General features: G+C 37.4%; 1 protein-coding gene across 2 annotated transcripts in view; it reads left to right on the top strand.

Moving 5' to 3' along the window:
* Window positions 1–24060, top strand: part of CDH18 (cadherin 18) — a 343866-nt gene that overhangs the window by 145897 nt on the left and 173909 nt on the right. For both annotated transcript variants that reach the window (XM_040587697.1, XM_040587698.1), the window contains exon 5: window positions 2372–2850. In XM_040587697.1, the coding sequence (XP_040443631.1) occupies window positions 2623–2850 (228 nt within the window). In that variant the 5' untranslated portion in view covers window positions 2372–2622. The remainder of the gene's footprint in view (window positions 1–2371; window positions 2851–24060) is intronic.

Raw genomic sequence — 24060 nt, 5'->3', positions numbered from 1 at the left:
AATAATTTTTAGAATTTTAATTTGGGGGGCAGGTGTTTAACAGTTAACCTCTGAATTGAGTTGAATAATATAGTGGTTTTGACCAAATGTAAATTTAATGCCTTCTGGTTAATGTTAATGCTAAGAAGAACAGATATTTTTGAGATTAAGAAGCCATTCATAGTTTGCCACTTTTTTCTTTTTGTTCTAGGTCATATATTACCTAGACTATGAAATAACACATTTTACAGGCTCCATGTTGGTATTTGCTTATTTTTTCCTATGGATGACTGCTGACAGGGGGGAGAAACAAAGTTCTGTATAATAAATCCTAATTTGTTGGTATCTTCTGCAGTCATTTAGATTTACTCTTTTATAAGGAAAGAATTTCTCACCACCACCATCCCCACAGTTTTTGTAAAGGAAAATTCAGTAATAATGTTTTCAGATACATTTTAGATATGCCATTCTTATAAATCTCAGTGCACTTTATATACCATTTTTAACGTATGCACTGTTTTATAGTCTTATGAACTGGTATTTCCTGAGGTGGAAACAAAGGGAAGAAAAATAATAACTTGAATGGATAAAACGGCACCCTTATTATTTTGTGAGGTACTCCTTAATTTTAATGTACATCTGAAGTATAACAATGACTAATCTGTTTAAATAGCTCATCTGTAGATATAGACATCTTCAGAAAGAAATCACATGCCTCAAGGCAAAACCTGATTTCTAGCAAGAATTGGGAAAGAATGCAAAAAGGCAAGGAAACCAAGGAAGTATATAGTTAGAAGCAAATGTGACACCCAGAATGTCTGGATTCTGTCCCTGGCATAACGTAGACTTCATACAATGTATAAGTGTGAAAAATTCCTATTAAATCACATTTGTACTTGAAGAAGGTAGTAATACATCATTTTGTATGAATGTGTTCTGAGATGGGATGTGAAACTTGGTCTTTGTGAGTGTTGAGGGGAGATTACGCTGATAGGGAGATAAGAAGCAGGGTAATACTGAATGTCTAAAAATATCTTCCCTCAGTGGAAAATACCATATAGAGTTTGTTTTTTAACTACTGTCTGGCCACAGGAGACTGGAGTTCTTGCACTTCAGCATAACCCACTGTCCTGAACTGCACAATAGCAATGGAAAACATATCCTTTCTGCTTATTTCTAATATACAGCAGTTTTGAAGTATTCTTCCATTATTCTGATGAGAAACTGTACTTAAATGAGTACAGAAGAAAGTGTGATTGGGCTTCCAGTATTATTATGGATTTGAAAAGGGCATAAAGGGGAAAAAAACAAACCTGCAGCCAAAAGACAGTTGATAAGCTTCCTTCCACTGCAGTATTTTCCCATCTAATTTCTACATCAATGTTTGGTTCTTCAGAGATTTTGAATTTGTTCTGTTGGGTTCCCATGAAATTTAATAACAAAGTTAGTTTAATTGTGTTTCTGTTTACATAACTTGTGATGGCTTTATGATGCTCAAACAAAGCCAATATTGGAAGAAAGTTCTAATTTTTGTATGTTTAGTTGCATGTTTTGCAATTCCTGATTGACTGATTGTTGATATTTTCAGATAACTGAACAAACGATTACTTTAGGGTAACTATTTCTCTGAGGTTGAAGAGTTATTTTGTTTCATTCAAGGTGCTTTGCTTTAAGTGCTACATTGACTTCCATGTCCATTTGCACATTTTACTATTGCAGTACAAAAAATACATATTTTCCTTTTTGAAGTTGAGAAAATATTGTCATTGTGAACTTAGATGCTTTTATAAATGTAATACCGATCATCTAAACAACCTGAACTTTCTGTCAGTATGAAATAATTTTGTGAGGTTCTGGTATGATATTGGTTGGAATTTATGTAAAGTACAGGGTGTAAAAGTGCACATTTTGACTCAGAGTTCCTGTCAGTATGTTCTAATAGTGACTCAGAGTTCTCAAAGCCTGTTTTGGAGGCTTTCCTTAAAAACTGATCATAGCCTTGGTATTTTTCACCATGTTGGATCTCTGTACAGAAGATCAAGAACTCATGTGAAATGAATCACTATCTATCTAATGACACTGTAGCCATGACTTTATTTTACTGTGAGACCAGGTCAGTGATTTGCCGGTAATGGCCAAAGGAATAGTCCTGAATCATCCAATTTTTCATAATGTGAGTGTTCTTATAGCTTGGAAGAGCCATGCTAATTCTTAAGGTACTTTAAAAACAACCTGGAAACGCTTTTACAGGAAGGATTGAAAAGAAATTTTAGTTACGATGAGAGTCTTTGAAAGACTGGTTAGTACAGCTGTGAGTGTAATCTAAGGTCAGAAACCTGAAAATTTCTGGTTTTAGTGATGAGTAAGTGGCTTTTTTTTCTTTCTCTATTAGATAGAAAATGGTCGGCAGTGGAACTCTTGTGAAGACCTCAGAAGAAATATAAATTTTTCCAGTCAGCTTTTCATAATGTAAATATAATTTGAGCTTTCCCAAATGGGCAGCTAAACCATGAACAAGCAGAAAAAAACATTTTGGACTGTATTTCTGAACCAGGCTTCACCTTCTGTCTTGGGAACTTATTAAAGGATTACAGCTGAAAAAGACAAGAAAAAGAAAACCTTCAACAGGAAGCTTATCCTACAATGAGAATTACAAGTACATCTTGTATCTGCCCAGTCCTAGTTTGTCTCTGTTTTGTGCAGAGGTGTTATGGAGCTGCTCACCATGGCTCCATCAAGGTGACTAGAAATCAAACCAAACACATAGAAGGTGAAACAGAAGTACATCATCGTCCCAAGCGTGGATGGGTGTGGAATCAGTTCTTTGTTTTAGAAGAACACATGGGACCAGATCCTCAGTATGTAGGAAAGGTAAGGCCATTGTCTTATTCTTGGTTTTGGTTTTCCCATTTGCTGAAATGTGCCATTGATAGAGGAAAAACAGGTACCTCCTTAGATGGCACCTCCTTTTTTAAAGGAGGACACCTCTTGGATTGCTACAGGTATGCACAATGAATTTGCCAATTGTCTGTGTATAATTTCTCTGTTTATTATAAAAAAAAATAATATATATAAATAGGACAAAGATTTTAAAATATGATAAAATAGCATTTTTTTCTTAGCTCAGCTAAATGTTACAGTGAGTGCAGCTGATCCTTTTACATCAGGTTCTAGAACCTCAAATGCATGGGGCTTAACTATGTCACTGCTAAAGACTTTGCCGGACTATTTCAGAATAAGATTCAGTTCTACTTCAGGGAATATTATAAATACAGTCTAAGCTCTATAGGGTAGTCATTCCACTTTGAGGTTAGGGTGGAAAAGGGCTCCTCCAAAGGTGTGTTACTTGTTGCAGTTCCTCAGAAGCATGTGAGAACAAGCATCCCTGCATTTATGTTTTGACATATATAATGAGCTTCAGGCATAAAGCTCATGCTGATGCAGTTGTAGGCTGGCCAAATGAAGTCTAGTTTATCATGTGTAATGTTGTTTGTATAGCTTGGGTTTTAAATTTCCATTAAAATAACACAAAACTGTATATATAGCTTTATTGCAAGATATATGACAGATGGAGCTTTTCTCCCCCTTGAATACTGTCTTTCAGCTTTATGATAGAATTTTTTATTGCATAATCTAGTTGAGTCTTGATTTCTGTAATGAAAATTGCAAAAAACATTGAATATGAGGGGTAAAGAAACATGGTTAATGGGAATGAAGACATGGAAAAGGAATTAATTCCTTTTTAGTTTGCCTTCAGGTTGAGAATCCTGAAAATTCTATCTTAGAGTGTTAAAAATATCCAAGGAAACCGGTAGCTTCTGAAATCACAGATGTCTGGTAGCAAGGGCTTTCAAATTTGAACAGGGGCTTTCAAATCTGAACTAAAAATAGCAAATGGAGCATCTGTATTTAAGATACTGTTAACACAAAGACCAAAAAAAAACCCATTTAGTTATGCCAACCTTGGTAGAATACCAAGTATTTCAGCATAGTGAAAGTTGTTGAGATTTGTGCAGAAAATGTAAACTGGGGAAGGGCCTTTCTAAGTGGAAATAGTGGGTTGCATTGAAAGAGAAACTTTTAGAACAGGTAAGGGGATGAGAAGATACATTACCAAGCCCATCTTAGATTAATTAATATTTTCATGACTGATTTTTGAATAGAAGAAACATTTTACAAACATGTTGCTGATGCAAAGCTATGCAGGAAAATCAAAATGTTGTCTGGAAAGAGCTAGGTAGTGTGAATAAGATTTGGATATGGAGATACAGAGTAAATTTCAGGACCACAATGTGATAAGGCTCTTACAGAACAATATCATGCATTTCTGTTATACACTACTGTTGCCAGTTGTAAGTGACAGAGGAAGAGAAAGATCTGGTCACCAGACTAATTATTGCTTCTACTGTCATATCTTGAAGGTAAATATGATACTAAGCTGCAAAAGCTGAGATAATCTAAATAGTGTTTGAGTGATACTGAAGCCATTGTGGGAGATAATGTTGACCTGTTTACTGCTCTGATTACTTTTGGCCAAGAGAAATGAATTTATATACGAAGCTATACAGAGAAAATTGAATGCTATGGTTGTGGTGGTGGTGGAGAATAAAGTATAATTACTCCCCCAAACAGTGGAAAGCACATATTATTCTATAAATACATTTCAGAAGGAACCACAAGAGAAGAGCTATTTAAGTTGATCTGCCTTTTTTCTTGAAAAAAATGAGGTTTTGGTGGCCATGGCTTAATTTAGAATGGAAATAAGAAAACAAGTCAGAATCCTGAAAGAGTCTACTAGTAGGAAGAGTGAAAACAAAAATCCGAAGACATTTCAAAGTAAAACATGCTCATCTTTATGAAAGCACTAACAGACATGACTGCATGCAAGAACATAGGTCTGGATTCAGAGCTGAAGGATGGTCCCTTTCAATTTCATGTTCCTGTGATAGCATTATATACGTTCTTTCATCCTCTGACCATGATATTAATGCTACAGTTACAAACGTCAATGAATAAGATTTCTTTTAATCCTTTGTGGTTAGAAGGTGGCTATACAGTTACAAACGTCAATGAATAAGATTTCTTTTAATCCTTTGTGGTTAGAAGGTGGCTACATGCATTGTTTGGGGACATTTCTTCCTCTGTACTTACCTATTTTTTCCCCTTTTCCTCAAAGAATTCCCTGTGCTGTTCATAATTTTCTGCTCCGAGTATTTCATGTTAGTAAGCTCATTTTTGCACAAGCTTTGTGGAACTTAGAAGCATCTGGACTCTATTTCCCATTTGTTTTAGTGATTCTGATGACCTGATTTATTGCAAAGCTCAATCATATTAGCTCAAGCATATATTTTTAATTCAGAAAAAAAGGAAAGCCCGGCTGAGCCTGACATAGTATTAATAATTAGCAAAATTTCAGTAGTGGTCATTGTGCATGAGTTCCTTTTCATTTTGAAAAATCGTGGTTTTACTGATGTTGCATTTAATTGTACACACTTCATTAAGGTCTCAATTCTACATGCCTTTAATTTGACAAGAGGGTTTCATGCAAAGCCCCTCAGTTTTTGAAGGAAGGCTATATGAGGGGTGCCATTTAATTCCAGGCTTCTGTTATGTGGCAGCATGCTATCAGTTCTGTCAATTACTAATCCTGTAGAAGACTGCTTCACTGGTGAGAGTTTTGCCGTTTGAGATCTGTCCTTTCACATTTTTCACACCCAGTTTGGGAGTAACATCACAGAAAGCAGAGTCGTTATGTACGATACTGTTATAATGATTACAGTCATTGTCATGGAAATGCACGCCAAGGACAAGAATAGGGTAGGCCTGCAATGAAAATGGTAAGGTTTCTCATTCTTATTGTGAAATGGCTGTCAAGGGGATGGATTAATTTACTGCCATCATCTGTTATACAGCAAGTGTTAGGACAACAAGTCATCATTCTATTTTAATATAAAACATATCCCCGTTCCTGTAGTCATTATTTCTTTTCTCTAAAAATGTCATTTGGAGACTGGAAATCTGTATAAAATTAATCTGTGTTTGCCATAGTCAGAAGGTTTTTATAGGAACATGGCAAAACACAGGTCCTAGAAAAATGAGGTTGTGGTAGAAAGGAGAAATTATCCTTTTGTAGGTGTTGAGTATTTTCTGTGGTTATGGGATTATTGAAATTCCCTGCTGTTGCACTTGGGATAGGTTTTTGATGTTTCAGTGTATGTTTTCCTGAACAAACAACTCCAAATACAGTTTTGTGTTAAAAAAGGTATCTTTAAAGAATATAAAACTACAATGACTTATTCTTCTAAAATGATGGATTATTTGGGGAGGGTTTCTTGAAAACTTTCCAATGATCAATAGTGTCTAACAATGCTAGTTCTGAGAGACTCCTCATCTGTGGGTGCAAGTATGTGTGTGGGGGGTACAATGAAGAAACTGGAAATTTGATTAAGTGGGAACAAGTATCCTTGTCTCAATTAAGCAGTTTTAATGCACAAAACCGAGCTATCAGCTACATGAGACTTCCTGACTTCTGCATCTCTCTGACAAAAATTATTCTAATGAAAACATAGCTGTGAGCGCCGGAAGGGGCAGGGTTAGTGAATGCAACGTGGTCTGGTGAGGAGTTCGGTACTGACTGCACCAGCTCAGAGGAACGATAATTCTCCTGAGAAAACTGGGGAAAAGAATTCCTCATATAGGGCTGCAAGCGTTAACATATCTCAGTTGCCATGGCTGATGTAGTTTGCATTTCTCTCACATTTTCTGCATGCTTCCAGGTTAGATAATTCATGTGTCAGGATATAGAAAACAAATAACAAATAAAGAATTTTAGGAAAGAAGAGAAACAGAAGTACGTGTTTCAATCCATAACATTCTTCATTTTGAATTTTCACACCTCTCTGTCTCCAGAAGGTCTGTTTCTTCTGATATTTCTAAAAAGTGACTTGCACTGGAAGCAGATCTTAACTACGCATTCACTGTTCTTTTTACTTTGGAGAGAAAAGTAAATGTGCAGTGGTAATGGGAAAATCAGTGTTGGTTTGAGGCTGAGTGAGTCATGCGATTAGAAGGAATAGCACAAGAATATAATGAACAAGACTGACACTTGATTTCTCTGTGGAATCTCTGAAATACTAAATATATACCTCTTAATCCACTTCAGATGTCCTCTGAAGTTAAATAGGAATGGGTTTTCATGAAAAACCACACAGAGTTGAATATGCGTGCATTTTTCTTCACAAATTTGGGGGATAGGGGAGTGCCAATTTACTTAGTTCTTACATTTCACATACCTGACTTCAAAAACACTTTCGGATTTGTGTTGATGGGGGAGATAAGGAAGTATGGAACAGTTAGAAATGAGTGTGAATACAGGAAGGGGAAGAGGAAAATAACAGTTTTAAAAATGCCCAGAAATGATTGGACTGGAAGTTAGATTAGGAAGCATATCGCAGGTCTTTTGTTGGATTTGCAAGATAGTAATTCTAGTAATTTGTTATTTTACTCTTTGAAACAGAAATACAGCATAACAGAGTTGTCATTCAAAATTCTTTTTCACATATGGTGACATGTCATTGCAATAAATTAGTTCTAATACAGTAAAGTTAATCTAATCTTCCCTGATCATATCAATTTCACATCTCAGATTTAATGACAGTAAGGGGAAAATAAGTATACCTTAGTAAAAACAGAAGTGGAGTTCTACAATTAAAGTGCCTCTATGCAATGTCAGAGGCATACGTAAAATAAAGCATATCGTGCTTCAGCATTTTACATATAAACAAACCGTTCAAAACTTTATTCTGATAAAAAAGTGTTGTTCTTTTGTGATAAAGAAAATGAAAATGTAGATCTAAAGATTTTACATATGGCTTGTTACACATTTTCATACCTTTGTAAAAAAGCATACAAGTGGCTTAGCATCTAGAATAACACGCATCTCATTTTCTACCTTTTAGCTTGCCAGTCTCACAAGTAATTATTTAGATTAAATCATTTTCTCTATACGTATTTAAAACGTGGTAACAATAACAACCTATATAGCACAGATTTTTCAGTTCTTTTATGTACTTTAGTTGCTTCTTTAAAATGTTATACTACAATAGACCTATGTAGAAAATAAAAAGGAGAGGGATTTTGGCTCAGCAGTCTTTAATTTCACATATTTCATGTGTCTAGTGTGAAAAAGATTAACTTTTTAATTCTTCCAGGGCTCTTAGAAAGGGAAAAGTTGAACACTGAATGAATACACTTAATGTTTCAGCAAAGATTTAGCTTGACGATTTTTAATGCCATTTAAGACTGATATGTCTCCAGCTTCTTCCAAAGGACCTCTCAGCAAATCTGTGCAAGACTGAGATTATAGGTCTTTGCACTGAAAAAGTAGAAGTTTGTATATTTAACATATTCCCTTTCATTTAAAAAAACACCCCAACATAACAAACAAAAAAACCACCACTTGGTGTGACAGTTTCTCCATAGGTCACTGACTTCAGATTTTATAGTACTTTCTCTTTACTTCTGTCTTATGGTTTTCTGCTCCCTGATTACTCAAAATCATGTTCTTCCCAATTACAGCATTTTCATTGCATTAGACTGCTAACCTCAGTTTTTACAGTACTTTTAATCTGTTTTGAACTTTTTATGCTTTTCTGCTCTCTGGTTGCTCAGGTCCTAATTCTTGTCACCCTTACTGTTGCTAAATAACGTTTTGATTCAGTGCCATCAGAGTTGGTGGAAAGCTGACACTGATCATATAGGACAGCGCAGATTTTTTTATTTTCTTTTCTGTCTCCCACAGTTGCTCAGGGAGCAGCCTTACCAAGAAACAGAGGAAATTTGCCCTTTCCATCTTAACTACTGTGATCAAATCTGAGATCACTATTGCACATTATATGGCCCTATAATCACGTTAGCCATCTTGTTTTCTACTGTATTTTTACAAAAAGATAACTCAAGACTGTTGTGAACCTAAACACTTTTCAAAGTAAAAATGCACACGTGTAGTTGCTTTTTATGAGTTCTGTTGACACGGACAGCCCCCTTTGCTGCCTCCATGCTGATAGTAGTCCTAGCTTTATTCAACAGCTGTTAGTTGGTTACTTTTTGAGAGGTTGAGTGCACATTACTCAAGTTCTGCAAGTCATAGAATGCTGTGGCTCTTCAGATTGTTTTTATTACTTTTAAAGTGGAATCTCTCAACATTCAAAGTTTATTTGGGGGAAAATCAAACTCGAGAGAAGAGAGTGCTTTCATCAGCCTGGTCAGTTTAACTTTCCTCTGCCGTGTTCAGTTGTATCTGGAGGTTTCCTGAAGCACAGCACTGGTGCTGCAGCCCTTGGACAGAAGGTGGCTGCGCACAGACTGACAAGGGCAGTGTGACCTAACAGACCAACCAAACAGAAAAGCATGAACGTACCAAAGTTCAGACCTAATCCAAAAACATGGGATAAAGTGTTTACCTGGTTTAACTTCACTTAAGTCTGATTTAAAGAACGAAGTCAAAATTTCTTAGCGACTGAGTATCCTTTATTGGCAGCACTGGATGCACGGGGGATCCTTCCGCCTAACGTGCATGTCTAAAGTAACTATCTATCTTATATTTATACAATAAAACAATGAATAATCAATTAACGCCTATACGTATTCATTACCTAACCCCGCCTACTCTCGCTTTGTATGTCAATTAGCTTATCAGTCCTTTGTGCTTTAAGCAAATTCCTCCAAGAATTGTGGGCAGGGGTCTTCATGACATGGGCAGTGGTCTCTGGGAGGAAGGCCGTAGGTCTTCCTCATGGTGTACTTTTCACCTTTTGCCCGGTATGTGATGGTTTTGCAAGTTTGCAGTGTTCTTACCGGTCTGAGCTAATTTATGTCCTTGTCGACCATCTGTTTCTTCTGCTTCTTTCTTTTAGTCGCTCCCTCTAGATAACTTAGAAACAGGCCCCTTGTTAGAGAAAGTTAAAGAAAGAGAAACAGACTCCTTCTTTCATCAGTTATTTCATTAATTATTTCTTTCAGACTATCGTTACATGACCTAATTACTATACCTACATTCTTTGAGTAAATATAAGTTCTTATTCTATATTCTATATTCTATTATTATCTATTCGATATCTGTTATATTTTATTATATATTTTTATATATATTAATATATTAATATACTAATATTCTATTATATATCTATAATATATCTATTATTATATTCTATAAATATAAGTAAATATAAGGTACAGGGCTGTACAGAGGATTTCATAGCAGCTTTTGTTGTGCAACTACTAGTTTCATTAGAATGTATTTCTTATATTCATTATATTTTAAATACAAGGTTTATTCTATCCTAAAGTGAGTTCATACAATATCAAGTCAATGTGGAATTGCACCAAGAAGAAACTTGTTTTTTTATGTCAAAACACTGACATTGATCTGCTATGTTAAAGCAGTAACTGTTTTTGTGGGGAAGCTTTATACAGTCTGTTGGTTCCATATTGCAAAATGTTGCTGTGTGGAGAATGTTATTTCAATTAATGGTTCAAAACAGTTTTGTCAAGGTGATCTAATCTTGCCCACGATTCTTGTGGACTGGAAAAGTCTGTCTAAAACTTGACGTCTCTTTTTTTTATTATTTATTCTTTACATTTTACCTTTTTGCAATTTTGACACACCAGCACCTGAATTTCTGTGACTTTTACATTTTTTTGACATTGAACTCTGCAGATGAAACCAACATCTTTTAGATGGAACTGCCATTTCTCATTTAAATGTTTTCGCAGCAGTTTGTGGGGAAAGCCAGCCTTGTGCCTTCCATTGTTCTGATTTTCATCATGTTTTGGTTTTACACGGCGGGGTGCAGAGGGGAAGGGGGCAGCCCTGTGAGGCGGTGCCGGGGCTGCCCCGTGCCGGGCACAGCCGGTTCCAGCCGGTTCCAGGCGGCTCCACCGGCCCCAGCGCAGGGCACAGCTGAGCCCCGCAGCCACGGGCGGGCGCCTCGGGGAAAGCCGGGCTGAGAAAGGGCAAAACGGTGCCCGGCAGCCAGGGCTGAGGGCAACGGGGTGAGAAACAGCCCGGCCAGCCCCGAGGGGGGAGCGGGAGGGGGCAGGGGGCTCCGGGCGCCCCCGCACAGACGCCCCCGCGGGCCCGGGGCAGACCCCGGCGGGCGGGTGGTTCCCTGCGGCCCCTGGGAAGGGCCCGGCCGGAGCTGGGCACAGCTGAGGAGGAAGGGGGGCAGAGAGGAGCTGCTGTGAGCGTCCCCCATTCCCCACCCCGTGTACCCGTGGAAGGAAGAGGCAGAGGAGTCAGGAGTGAAGGTGAGCCTGGGAAGAAGGCCGGTGTGGGAGAAAGGCTTTTTTTTTCTTCTTTTTTTTTCTTTTTTTTTCCTCTCACTATCCTACTCTGTTTTAATTGGCAGTAAAATAAATGCGTTTTTCTCATGTTGAATATGTTTGGTAATTGGTCAGTGAGCTACCTGTCTTCATCTCATACCATGAGCTATTTTCCCTCTTATTTTCTCCCATGTCTCATTGAGGAAGGGGGAGCGAGAGAGCACTTGGGTGGGTATCCAGCAGGCAGCCACGGATGACCCACCACAAAGTTGGTGTCGTACAGCTTGCTTTCTCATTAATTTCATGTTTAACTTATGCCATACTCTGTATGCATTACTTCTGTCAATCATTATATCAAAATTATGTAAAATACCAAAATATCTAGTTTTATTAAAAAAAAAAAAAACACACCAAAAAACCAAAACCCCAACAAAACAGTGGTTGTGTCAGTTACATCCATAATAAGATGTAGCAATGAGGAAATAAAGATAATTCTACAATATTTTATATTCATCCTGAACTTGGTAACTTCATTTTTGGAGATATTTGCCAGCTAATCTTAAATTAATGAGTGATGAAGCTGAAGTTATGCTGAGAAACTCATGAAATAGCATGACCGTTACTTCTCAAGTACCTTCTCAAACTTATTTTAAAGAGGTGCTCATTCATGTTCATTGCCTGTGTAACTTTTCACAACCACATGCTTGTTGTGTTTTTAAAGATGTTGCTGCATCATTTGGCTATTCAATATATTTTACCAATTAATTTGAGATGTATTTATAAAAGGAGGTGTTAGTTAGACTTTCACTTGACTTGTTTATATAATGACAGGAACACTTCTTGAATGATTGAAACTTTAGATTAAATATTCCTGTTCTACCAAGATACAAAGATTTTAAAAGTCCAGGAAGATGAACATGATGATTAAGCAAAGAGAATGCGTATCACCACAGTTGGGTATTTTCTCCTTTTTTTTATTTAGAACAATGTGACAAATGAAACCATGTAAAACATGCCTTAGCAGGAAGATACCCTCTTTTTCTAAAGGTGGAGATGTCTGTAAAAGGACAGGGATTTCAGGTCTAGCAGCTTATTAATTAATCTCAAAACGTAGGAAAAAAGGAGTACGAGACTGTAGTATTCCTAGACTCATAGTGACGTTTACAGAGGGTTATTTATGCAGTGTATTCTGTAAGGCACTAAAGGGAACGACTCATTGGCTGGTTTTGAATGTTGCCTTCTCAGCAGTTGCTGCTTTGCCTTATTAGGTGCTTCGCCTACACGTCATCTTTCAGTTGTTGTATCAAAATTATGTGTAATGCTAAAATTGTAATTCTTTGTGTTGTAGATGACATGCACAATTTTTAATGACAAAAAATTTTCAGACAATACGAAGTAAAGCAGGAGATCAGAGGTTTAAATTTAAAACTTATCCATTGTTTATAATAATGTAACACAGAGTCTGTGAAACTAAAACCACAGTGGTGAATTTTCAGTTTAATCACCTTTCTAAATATGTAATTTCTAAAATTCATAGGTTTGTGAGGTTTTTTTCTAGTTGTAGTGGAAAACACCAGCATGTAAAAATAAGAAAGCAGTGTTTTCAGGTTTTCTTCATGGGTTTTCTGCTTATCAGGATTAACTCTAGTTGGTTCTTGACAAACATTTTTCATTTAAATAGTTATTCTCAGAAGTTTATCAGCTGCAACTTAAAGAATATATTGTAAGTAACAATGAAAAGAACACAAACGCTTCTGTTTGGAAAGAAAATGCAGAGGTGATACCAGCATTCAGAATATGCTCAACAATTTACAGTCAAGAACCTGAGCAGAGTTAAATCTGCGTGTCTGGGGTTAGAACAGAATACCTTTAAAGTCATCTTTTGTATTGTGTGTGTGTATATACACACACACAAACTGTGATCTTGGGTCCATTTGCTGAAGAGTCTATTCCATTCAGAACCTGGATGAGGTTTTCTAAAAGACAGGTTGCTTGTGTGGAGCTGTTCAAGGCAGGAGATAGGACAGTTGGAAAGATGTCTCTCTGCAGAATGGTATTATTAAAGGACTTGGAGAATAAGCTCACCAGAAGAGATTGTTGTAAATCTGTTATTCAAGAGTAGCAGTGTAGGTGTCCTGTATGTTGAACATTTGTATCGAACCTTCATTTTTCCTTTTAGAATAGTTTGAAATTTTCCATTAGGTTACAAACAATTCCTAGTCATCAGGGATGATAGTTTATATTCATAAATTTAGACTTGGGATTTACCTTGCGTTTAGTGTATAATTAATTTGTGGGGCATGGGGAATCGATATGTCCTTGTCTGTGGTGTTGTCAGATATGTGTAACCTTAACTGTTGCCCAAAATGTATTTGGTTTGTTATCTTCCAGTGAATTGGCATACTAGATACTTAAGGTATCAGTATAAATAATACAATTTTTCAAAGTCTCATATTAAAACCATACAAATAATTACATTTCTGCTGAAGAGATCTTTTCATATTAGTCAAAGGACCTACTTGAGCCATTCTTGTGATAATGTGTTCATAATAAAAGAGTGCTATCCACAAACAGAACCATTCCCTTAACTCAGGAAAACCTGTTTAGGAAGCGTTTTCTTTATATGTCTCTCTGCAGAATGTCTCTACCAAACAAATAGAAAAGCTTGTAATTAATATAAATATAGTATCTTTTCAAGTGCATGGCCCGTTTTTATTTTTAGTAAGCTTTTAATATGTTTGTATGTGCTATATTTATTTTGCTACTTAATTTTAATTATAAACTTTAATTGTAAAATTCAATGCTATCCTAAAGAGGTATCATTTTGGACCTGCTAAAGTATTACATAAGCAACGTTTCCACACCCTTGATATATGAATATTTTCTATTTGAAAGCCTTGAGTCAAATCATGACAACCTAACCATTTCAACAAATCGGAGAGCATCTGTGTGGATGTTTCAGATGTAATATTAACACCACAAAAACATTGTCCTTACCCTGCTGCCTGGAATAACAAAGCTGCTGATGACGTGTTGAGGGTGTTCAGGTAACTTCTAAGACAGGAAAAATGGAGCAGTAATGGGGAACTTCACTTACTCCCTGGAAGGAAGGATAAATTTTACATTGAGGTTGAAAGGGTCTAACCGTAATAAATGATTGCTTCATAAATTATATAGTTATCAAATCTCCAAAAGGAGAACTAATGGTAAACTTGGCCTTAAGTAATGCTTAAAGCAAATGCAGGGCACCTACCAGAAAGGCGTGAAGGGCTAAAGGAAGCTGGAATGGTTGACGCAGTACAGAGGGCAAATAAAGGCAGAGTCTTTTAAGAAGTGTGCTTGTTTCCAAATGAGATGAATAGAAAGGACTGAGAAATCTTGCATGTTAATTGTAAAGCACAGCAACCCATCAAAGAAAGTTTGAGGAAAAACTTGTAATGAAAAAAAATACTCTTCTTTAGAAACATCAGGATGAGGAGGACTACCAGAAAGTCTTGGCCCAAAAGGCAGTTGGGGTATAAAAGTTATAAAGGGAGAAAAACAAGGCAGAAAGCTGAAAGAATTTAAATAATTTTTTACCGTGGGAGACCCTGGGGAGCACAGCAGACATTTTATGATGAATGCATCAAAGAAAGAATCTCAAATTGAGGTGCTGTGGAAGAGGCTTTGGAACAAATCAGCAAATGAACAGGATGTGTGATTCATAAATCACATGCGCCTAGTGCAGTAATCCAAGAAGAAATACCTAACCCAATAACTTTAGTTACTAATATCTAAAACTACTTTGATATCTGGGAACCAAAGTGTGCAGTGATATCAATATAACAAACAAACAAAAAAAAACTCAAAAAAAAGCACCCAAACCTGGCTTGTGGGAAAAGAAATGCCACTTCACATTTGAAACTTTGTGGAAAGCGGGGTGAAAAGCCAGGTGAAAAATTACATTAATTATAATAAGCTATTGAGAACAATAAATAGGAGAGACCAACCATAAAGAAATGGAACACAGGGATCCTCCAAGAGTGGCTGAAATTCAATACAAATAAGTGTAGAATGGGGCACATGAGCCGCAGCTGAGTTGAGCATTTTAACTGAGTTGACAAGTACCACTCATTAACAAGACTGTAAGGTTATATGGGGCTGTAAGATAAACCTCCATCAACTAAGTGCTTAGAAACAATCCAATAAACAAACCGAATATGAGAAACCAGGAAGGGGGAAAATAGAACCAACACACCACCAAGAATCTTACTGTATAAATCCACAGGGCACCTGTGTTTCAAATGCAAAACATAATTACAATGTTCTTATCCTTTCCCCCAGTCTAGCAAAAGCAACATTTCTGAGAAGGGCTACGGGGGTGATCTAATGTATAGAACAGTTTCTGTATGAGAAGCGACTAATTAGACTGTCAACAGTCACCTTTATTTGAGAAACTCCATATTTTCTATTAATAACTTCAATTCTCTATTTAAAGTGTTTATTTACAGCCTTTGTGTTTCTGAGTACAGGATTCTTTATGGGAAGGAACTGCTTTACTGTTGTGGAAGTAGTGTGAGGAACACCTGATTAGGGGAGGGCTCTTCTGACTGAAAAAGAGACAAAGTGGGTTGGATAGTTGCCTAGACAGTCAGGAGTAGTGTGAGGAATGTGAATCAGGAATGATTTTTCACTTTACTTTCCTTCTCTCCCATAAGCAGTAGGAGTCATCCCAAAAGTGTGACAGACTAGAAACAAAGAAAATAATGCAGTTCTTCATGTATGAAATTGGTAAAACTGCTTAGTATGGGATGGTTTGATGTTTAATGCCACATCAGTGTTCCTAAGTAGTTTCTCAATAATGAATTGAAGTAATTCAGCAGATAAAACGCACAGCATGTTGAGATTAAGAGCAATCCAGTTTCACAGAAAATCTATGCATTCAGTAAGTCAGAGCTGCATATCCATAAATGGTAGCTGAGCTTTGGCTCAGATAAATATTAAGAAAAATCATGTTTGCCGTGCACACACCTATATCACAAGGATTTCTTTTCAACTATTATTCCAAGCTTGATTGTGTTGGAGGCTGTTACTGATGAACTCAGCATTTCCAGTCCATTCTCCCTTCTTAGATAACTTATCTTGCACATGTCTATAATACCATGAGTAAATCTTGTTTTAAGTTTCATTTGGAGGAGGTAGTTTCTCCATTTTTCCTCTATATTATAAGAAATCATTGTGACATGTTTCTTTCAGAGCACAATAAATAAATTCATTATAGGTAATTTTCATAATTAAAGCAAACTAGCAATTTACAGTGACTCATTCAAGGTTTGTTTTTATTTAAATCATTAATCATAAGGATCATGTTGGGGTGCAGATTCCAGGTAAATGCTGAAATGTATGCATGGTAGTATTGCTTATAACATTAACTATGGTTTGTGGGGAAAAAAGAATAACCCCAAAAAACCCTTCCATCGTACAAGTGACTAGTGATACTCAGTAGCTCCAATTGAGTACACTGTTTATGAATTGAATCATATTGTTGGCTTGTTTGATTTGTTTCTTTCCAGTTTTGACTTCAGGCAGTAGATATTTGGTACTTCCAGAAAATCAGATCCCACTGAGAAGCCTCTGTGTAGGAACCCTAAATCAGCAACGCTGAGAATTCTCTTCCTTCTATATATTCATTTATAAAAAGCATAACTAAATGTGAGAATTCTGTAATAACTCTTAGTTATGTGGCTACTTTCTTACTAATATAGCTATTAACATTTACCTTGAACTAGACTCTTTCATCTATTATGTATCATTTCCCCTTTGTATCCACTGCAGAAATCAGTAGTTTTTATTAGAGACACTTCTGTGTCCCTGAAAAATAATGACTTCTCTGACTTCACTATGGGAGTTGATAGTTACTTACATTGGTTAGTAGTAGCAGAAAGAACACATGTCACCTAATCAGCCAGCATATACAAATGTACTTGATGAAATCAAGAACTTAGACTAACATTCCTGTTTCTTTCACAAAAGAGACGTACTATTAGAGTAGCAATACATAATGCCAGCATTAATATGAAGTAACCTTACTGTGGCTACAGTGTCATATGCCATGCACAAGTCCAAGTAGTCAGTTGATCTTCCCTGATCTACCAACACTGTAACCCCATCATTTGTCAGGCACACTTTGCCCTTAGCAAAGCCATGTTGACTGTCACAAAAAAATAAAAATAATCTCCTTATTTTCAATTACCTTAGCATAGTTTCCAGCAGGATCTGCTCCATGATCTTGCCTAGCAGCAAGGTAAAACTAACCAGTCTGTAGTTTCCCAGGTCTTCCTTTTTTCTGTTGTTAAAAGTGAGGGTTAAGTTTCCCCTTTTCAATTCAGTGGGAACTTCACCGAACTGCCATGACTTCTCAAATATGATGGATAGTGGCTTACTCACTTCATCTGCCAATTCCCTCAGGACCCTTGGATGCATTTCATCAGGTCCCATGGACTTGCGCACCTTCAGGTTCCTTAGATGATCTTGAATCTGATCTTCTCCTACAGTGGGTGGTTCTTCATTCTCCTGGTCTCCCTTCCTTTGCTCTCTGTGACTGGGCCAGTGCGGCTGGAGCACTTGCTGGTGAAGACTGGGGCAATAAAGTTGTTGAGTACCTTAGCCTTCTGCAAGTCCCAGGTAACCAGGTCTCCTGTTTCCTTCCAGAGAGGGCCCATGCTTTTCCTGGTCTTCCTTTTATCAACGACGTATCTATAGAAACTTCTTGCCCTTGATGCCCCTAGCCAGATTGAATTATCAGGGTTTTAGCTTTCCCTAACCTGGTCCCTTGCTGCTCAAAGAACTTGTCTGTATTCCTCCCAGACCATCTGCCCTTTTTTCTCCACTCTGTAGGCTTCCTTTTCCTGTTTGATTTTGTCTAGGAGCCCCTTGTTCATCCATGCAGGCTTTCTGGTGTTTTTCCTGACTACTTCTTTTTGTTGGGACATGTTGCTCCTGAGCTTGGAGAAGATGATCCTTGAATGTTAACCAGCTGCCTTTGGCCCCTTTTGCCTCCAGGGCTTTATCCCACTGTATTCTACCAAGCAGATCCCTGAAGAGACCAAAGCCTGCTCCACTGAATTCCAGGGTAGTGACTGTTGTAGTTGGTGTGTGCCCACCTTGCTGCCCTAAGGATCTTGACCTTCATCATTTTATGGTCACTGCAGCCAAGGCTGCCCTTGAGCTTTGCATTCCCCACCAGCCCCGCCTTGCTGGTGAGAACAGTGTCCAGCATGGCACCTCTCCTCATTGGCTCGTGTATCACTTGGAGGGGGGAGTTATCATCAGTTATCATCAACTCATTCCAGGAACCTCCTGTATTGCCTGTGCCCTGCTCTGTTGTCCCTCCAACAGGTATTGGGGTGGTTGAAGTCGCCCATGAGAACTGCGGTTTGTGAATGAGGTGGCTCCTATCTGTCTATAGAGGACCTTATCTGCTCAGTCGTCCTGGTTGGGCAGCCTGTAGCAAACCCCCGCTATAATGTCACCTGTCCCTGCCCTCCCTTTGATCCTGACCCATGACCTCTCAGTTGGCTCCTCATCCATCCCCTGGCAGAGCTCCATGCACCCCAGCTGGTCATTGGCATAGTTGGTGGTTGGTCATGATTGTCTGTGCCCACCCCTCCCTTCTGGGCTTTTATTCCTCTTCTTCCCTTCTTCATTACAATTGTTACTGTAATTTCTGTGTTGTATGTAATTGCTGGCTGGGGATAAACCCTGACAAGAGTCTGAATGAAAGAGAAGAGTCTTCTGAAACTTAGTTTTGTAAAGAGTTCAGCTGAGGCACGTAACAAGAAGCTTGGGGTTTTTTTGTCCCAGCATTTATGTGAAAAAAAAAAAAAAAAAAAAAAAAAAAATAATTCCAAAGTTTATTCCTCACCTTTGATTCAGTTGAGTTGCATCTTTCCAGACCTCTTGCTCTAACACATACCCCCTGAATATGTATGGAATGGCAGTCAGTTTTCCCGGCTCTTGTAACACAACAGGAAAATATTTTCTACTCCAGACAGATGCAGAGTTGTTACCAGTATGTACTCAAATATGGCTGAAGGCATGATCTTGGAACATAAAACAAGGGAATTAACAAGCAGCGTTGTACTCTGAAATGTTCATCACTCCACTGAAGCTTATAATTAGCAGGCAGTCATGCCGTGTAAAAAAAAAAGAGGGCTGTGCACCTGCCATTTCTTTGTCGTCTTCTTCTAAGTGCAGATACTCTATTGAGAGAAATCTTCATTGCTACAGTCTTGATTTAGTAGACCATAAGCACTAAGGTGTTGGAGATCTTCAGCTTACTAGACAGTAGCATGTCCTATGATCATTAATTACATCTAATATTAACACACTGAAGAGATTTATGTGGTTATACTGAGTTTCTGAACAACTCTAGCAAACCATGTTAATGTGACAATAATCTGAATTTCAGAGTCTGGCTTCTCAGCTGATGTAAATGGCATATCATTGGATTTGTTCTCTAAATTATATTTGAAGATCTTGCTAGTTCTGTAGAGAATCAAGGAAAATTGTATACAATGCAGTTCTATGTTGGAGTTTGTGTCCTAGTTGCCGTTTATTTAATGAAGCCTCTGAAGAGTTTCTGACAGGAACCAGTTTTAAGTTTAGTCTATGAAGCTATCCCAGAGTGGAGATGATGAATCAGCTTTGTATAGTAGGATATTTGTGGAAGCACATGTGTAATGACATGTGAAGAACTTGGTTTCTTTTCTGAGTTATTGTGGAAAATACCATGTGAAGCAGAAGTGCATGGGACTTGTCTTTGGCTATGCAGAACTTGTTTTGTAATTCCTATAAATTTCCTGAATCTGCAGTTCACTAAGATTTGCCTAGATTATTTTTTTTTCTTGTTGCCTTTCAAGTTAAAACAGTTGCGAATCTGAAATTAGCTTTGCTTCTGAAAATGAAATTAAACGACAGAAGCTTTGGGCTTTGTCTTAATTCATTATTTCTACTTTCTGTGAGTTCTGGAGAACCCTAACTGACCTGAGAAAGGTTCCTGAGCATTGCAGCAATGTTCTATGGTTTTTATTAACATTCAGCTGGCAAGCAGAAGCTAAACTTGGAATTGACTTTTGTTTGATAGGTTTCTGTTACATGGAGGTGGCAGGACCTGGGTGAGGTAATGGGTAAAAGTATCTGTGTTACTCACGCCCAGGGAGTTTCAAACAGTGCTAAGGGACTATTCTCACCCATACTTCAGAGCTGGGATGCTTATCAGAGGACACACTGAGAAGCTATGTGACTGGATTAATCATGTGTCAGATGTACAACAAATAAACCATGATTAATTAATTAATTAACCATCATGTTTATTGATTAGGTGAGTTGTGAGTGTCTTGATTTATGGCTCGTAATAGTGAATTTACTTTACTGACAAGGATGAATATTGAGCACTGAAGACATTGTTTGTACATGTTTACGAACCTCCAGATGAGGGAGAAGAAATGACTCCCAGTTAAATTAAAAATTTAACTATAGGACTGGAAAATGAAATGTGCATATTAGAAACGTTTTTCTTTTTCTGCTTAAGCCAATTACAGATGTGCAACAAGAAGATGAGTGTTACATTTTGTATACATTTCACTGTTCCTTTTAATTTCCTCTTTTGTCAGAGATGTCAATAATATTTTTATGGGTCAGATTCTCACATGGTATTTTTTACATAGGATATGACACTCTTTTTCTCTCTTATTAAGAGAGAAAGGTATCCTCTGCTTTGAGGAATTTGATAGTATTCTGAGGGCAGGGTGGCAGTGGGAGGCGACAGCATCTGGAATCAGTAGTTGGAACAGCAGAGAGCATGGCTGAAGGGTACTCCCTTGACTGACAGCAGTGGGGTTTTTGCCTGCTCCAGGATACTGTTAGCTCCCAGTCTCCTGTGCAGTGCAAGCAGTGCATTCTCTCATAGCTTAGGACAGCAAGAAGGACCACACATGGAGCAGTGGCGAGTCATGAGCCAAAAGAGGGAGAAAGGACAAGGCACAGTTATGTGCAAGAGAACTTGACGAGAAGGGACTGACAGCCAGAGCTGGAAGCATGAGCACTGTGAAAGGAGGGTAAACCTTCAAATCAGTTTTGACTTCACCATTTATTTGCTATCAAATTACCAGCTGCAATTATGAACCTGAATGAATGATCCTGATTTAAGTTACGCTGTCACCTTTCTTAGATCTTCGGATTACCAGGACAGTGGAAAGGAGTATTACTTAAATAAGAGTCAGTACTGTTACTTTTTTGATAGCATCTATGAGTTGAGCAGCCCTATGGACTGACATCTTCCACAGTTGCAACATTGCCCTTTTTAAAAATAATAATACCACCTCCCATGCCCCCTATTTTTAGGGTATCCATCAGTGTACAAGTGCCTATGAGCATTAGCATTGTTTCTTTCTGTCCTACCTGATAGCTGCAAAAGGAAAAGAAGAAGCTTTTGCCATGCCTAAGGATCCCCAAGTATTTGGGGAGGTCTTACGTCTCTGTTGGAATGGTGAGCAAGTGAAAAGGGCACATGTAATAATTAAGTATGTATCCCTGTGAGTACAAAATGTGTTCTTTTCTTTAAATGTGCCTCCATAATAAAGCCTCACCTCACTTCTGTTGTTGTTTTCAAAAGTGGTGAAGTTCTTTTGATGAGCTTGCATTGTGCATAAAGTGTGTGTGCAGAATATAGCAGAACATTGCCTTGTAATATGTATATTTTATATATCCCATTAAGAAAGAAGAGTAATTAACACATGATCAATGCTCTAAATGCTAGCATTAGTGATACGATCACACGTTATTTTTGTATGTAAGGATATTCATATGGGGGCTAATCCTAGACATAAATACAAGTATCTGTTTTAACAAACATAAGAAAATGGATAAATCTGTTATTTGTCAAACCTTACACCTCTTAAGAAATTTGAGCTAGAACAATCTGTCTTACAAGATGCTTGGTTTTTTGCAGATCTTATTTGGCTCAAGAAAAACATGTTGTAGTATTTCAGCGCTCATGCCTGTAAGATAAATCAAGTGTTGCTGACATACAATGAAATAATGATTCCCTGAAAAAATTGGACCCTTTTTCACCCCTTTATAAATGCTGCTATTGAATGCTAGAGAATGACTCTGATTTATTCATAGAACCGAACTAGTTTACCTATAATCAAGGCAAGATCACAGATTAGGAGGAGATGATTTGTATGTGAAATAGCTAAAATGTTTTTTTTTAAAAGGCCACAGTATTGCAGATCAGGAAGAAACTTCAACAGAGATCATCCATTCCATAACCATAGCCCACTATAAGACCAGCCATGGTGAAACTTTCCTAACAGATTTTTGTCTACTCTGTCTCATTTAATCAGTACTCTTTTGCATAATCTCATTCATTCATTTATTTTCTCTTGTGCTCTCATTTTTTGGGGTTTTTTTGGGGGTTATTTTTGTGGTTTTGTTGGGTTGGTGTTTTTTTTTTTTTTTTTTTTTTTTTATCTAAGATGTTTGCCCATATGTCAGAGTTGCTTGTATATTAACTACTGAAAATACGTACAAAAGTTGAGGATGCTGGAGCGAAATAACTATGGTCATCACAAAGTAAAATGAAGTGATATCCAGAACTTATTAGCTAGAATTTTTTTGTCTAACTTAAAATGATTGTTAAGGGCATAGGATATCAAAAACTGTCCTAAGAGTCCCCAGTGTGGTATGGTGCTGGACATTCCAGGGCCCGTGTGGTTGTTTTCTGGAACCCCTAAGCCAATGCAGCTTTTGCAGAGAGAGGTATCCCTTCCATGTGGAGGCTTCTTGAAGAACATGTATAGACTATTAGAGAAAAAGTATTTTGAATCTTGGGTTGGTAGGTAGTAGTTCTGATAATAAATTCCACTTTCCTTTACCAGCTAAGGTTCTGAAGTATCACCTCTCTCACCTTCTGCATGAGGCAGGGGAGCACAGCCATGAAAATAATTTGTTCCTTTACCTTGAAGAATAACGGTTTTATTGTCTAAAGAAGTGAACAACTAAGGGAAGCACTCCAGGTTGGGGAGGAGGATGAGGAAGGTGTTACGTAAAACACCTTTGAGTTATTGCAATAACAAGTTATGTTTTTAACAAGCTTTTTTAACAGTGGAACATAGAAGTTTTTCCACTCCCTGCTGTTGGCAACTGGATAATATTAACAAAAATGTTAATAAGTTTATTATTACTGGAGAGGATTTTCCACAATAGGAGAGAGAAGAGTATTTTTTGTGACCAGACCAGTTGGGCAAAAATCTTCCATTTGTTACTAAACATATACTGGAACTGAAATTGAAAGCTAGTTGAAAATGTTTTTTGGATGTATTGATACACAGTAAGCCATGCTTACTGCTGGTCAGAGGTAGGTATGAAAAATCCATATTCACTAGAAGAAATCTGCTGATTTATTGTCAGGTAGTATTCATTCCACAGGCTTCTGTTTTTTCTGGGAACATTTCTCAGACCAAATGAAACTTGAAAAATAATTATTTTAAATAAGGAGAAAAAGCATTACAGAACTCACAAAATGTAGCATGAGGGGTGTTTGTAATGTAAGAAGTAAAAGTATACAGACAAATGTAAAGCTATAACATTACATCTATAAGACAGAAATGGGATTAATCTGTAGCTAGGTGTGCTAATCCAATGTATTGTGAGCCAGGAAAGCATTTTCCGGAATTTCATCATTAATTATATTCTGCTTTCAACAAGGCTTTACTT

This window comes from Falco naumanni, chromosome 3, assembly GCF_017639655.2.
Source record: "Falco naumanni isolate bFalNau1 chromosome 3, bFalNau1.pat, whole genome shotgun sequence".
Classification (NCBI taxonomy): domain Eukaryota; kingdom Metazoa; phylum Chordata; class Aves; order Falconiformes; family Falconidae; genus Falco; species Falco naumanni.
The sequence above is the reverse complement of the archived record's forward strand: the minus strand, read 5'-3'. Positions and strand labels throughout refer to the sequence as shown.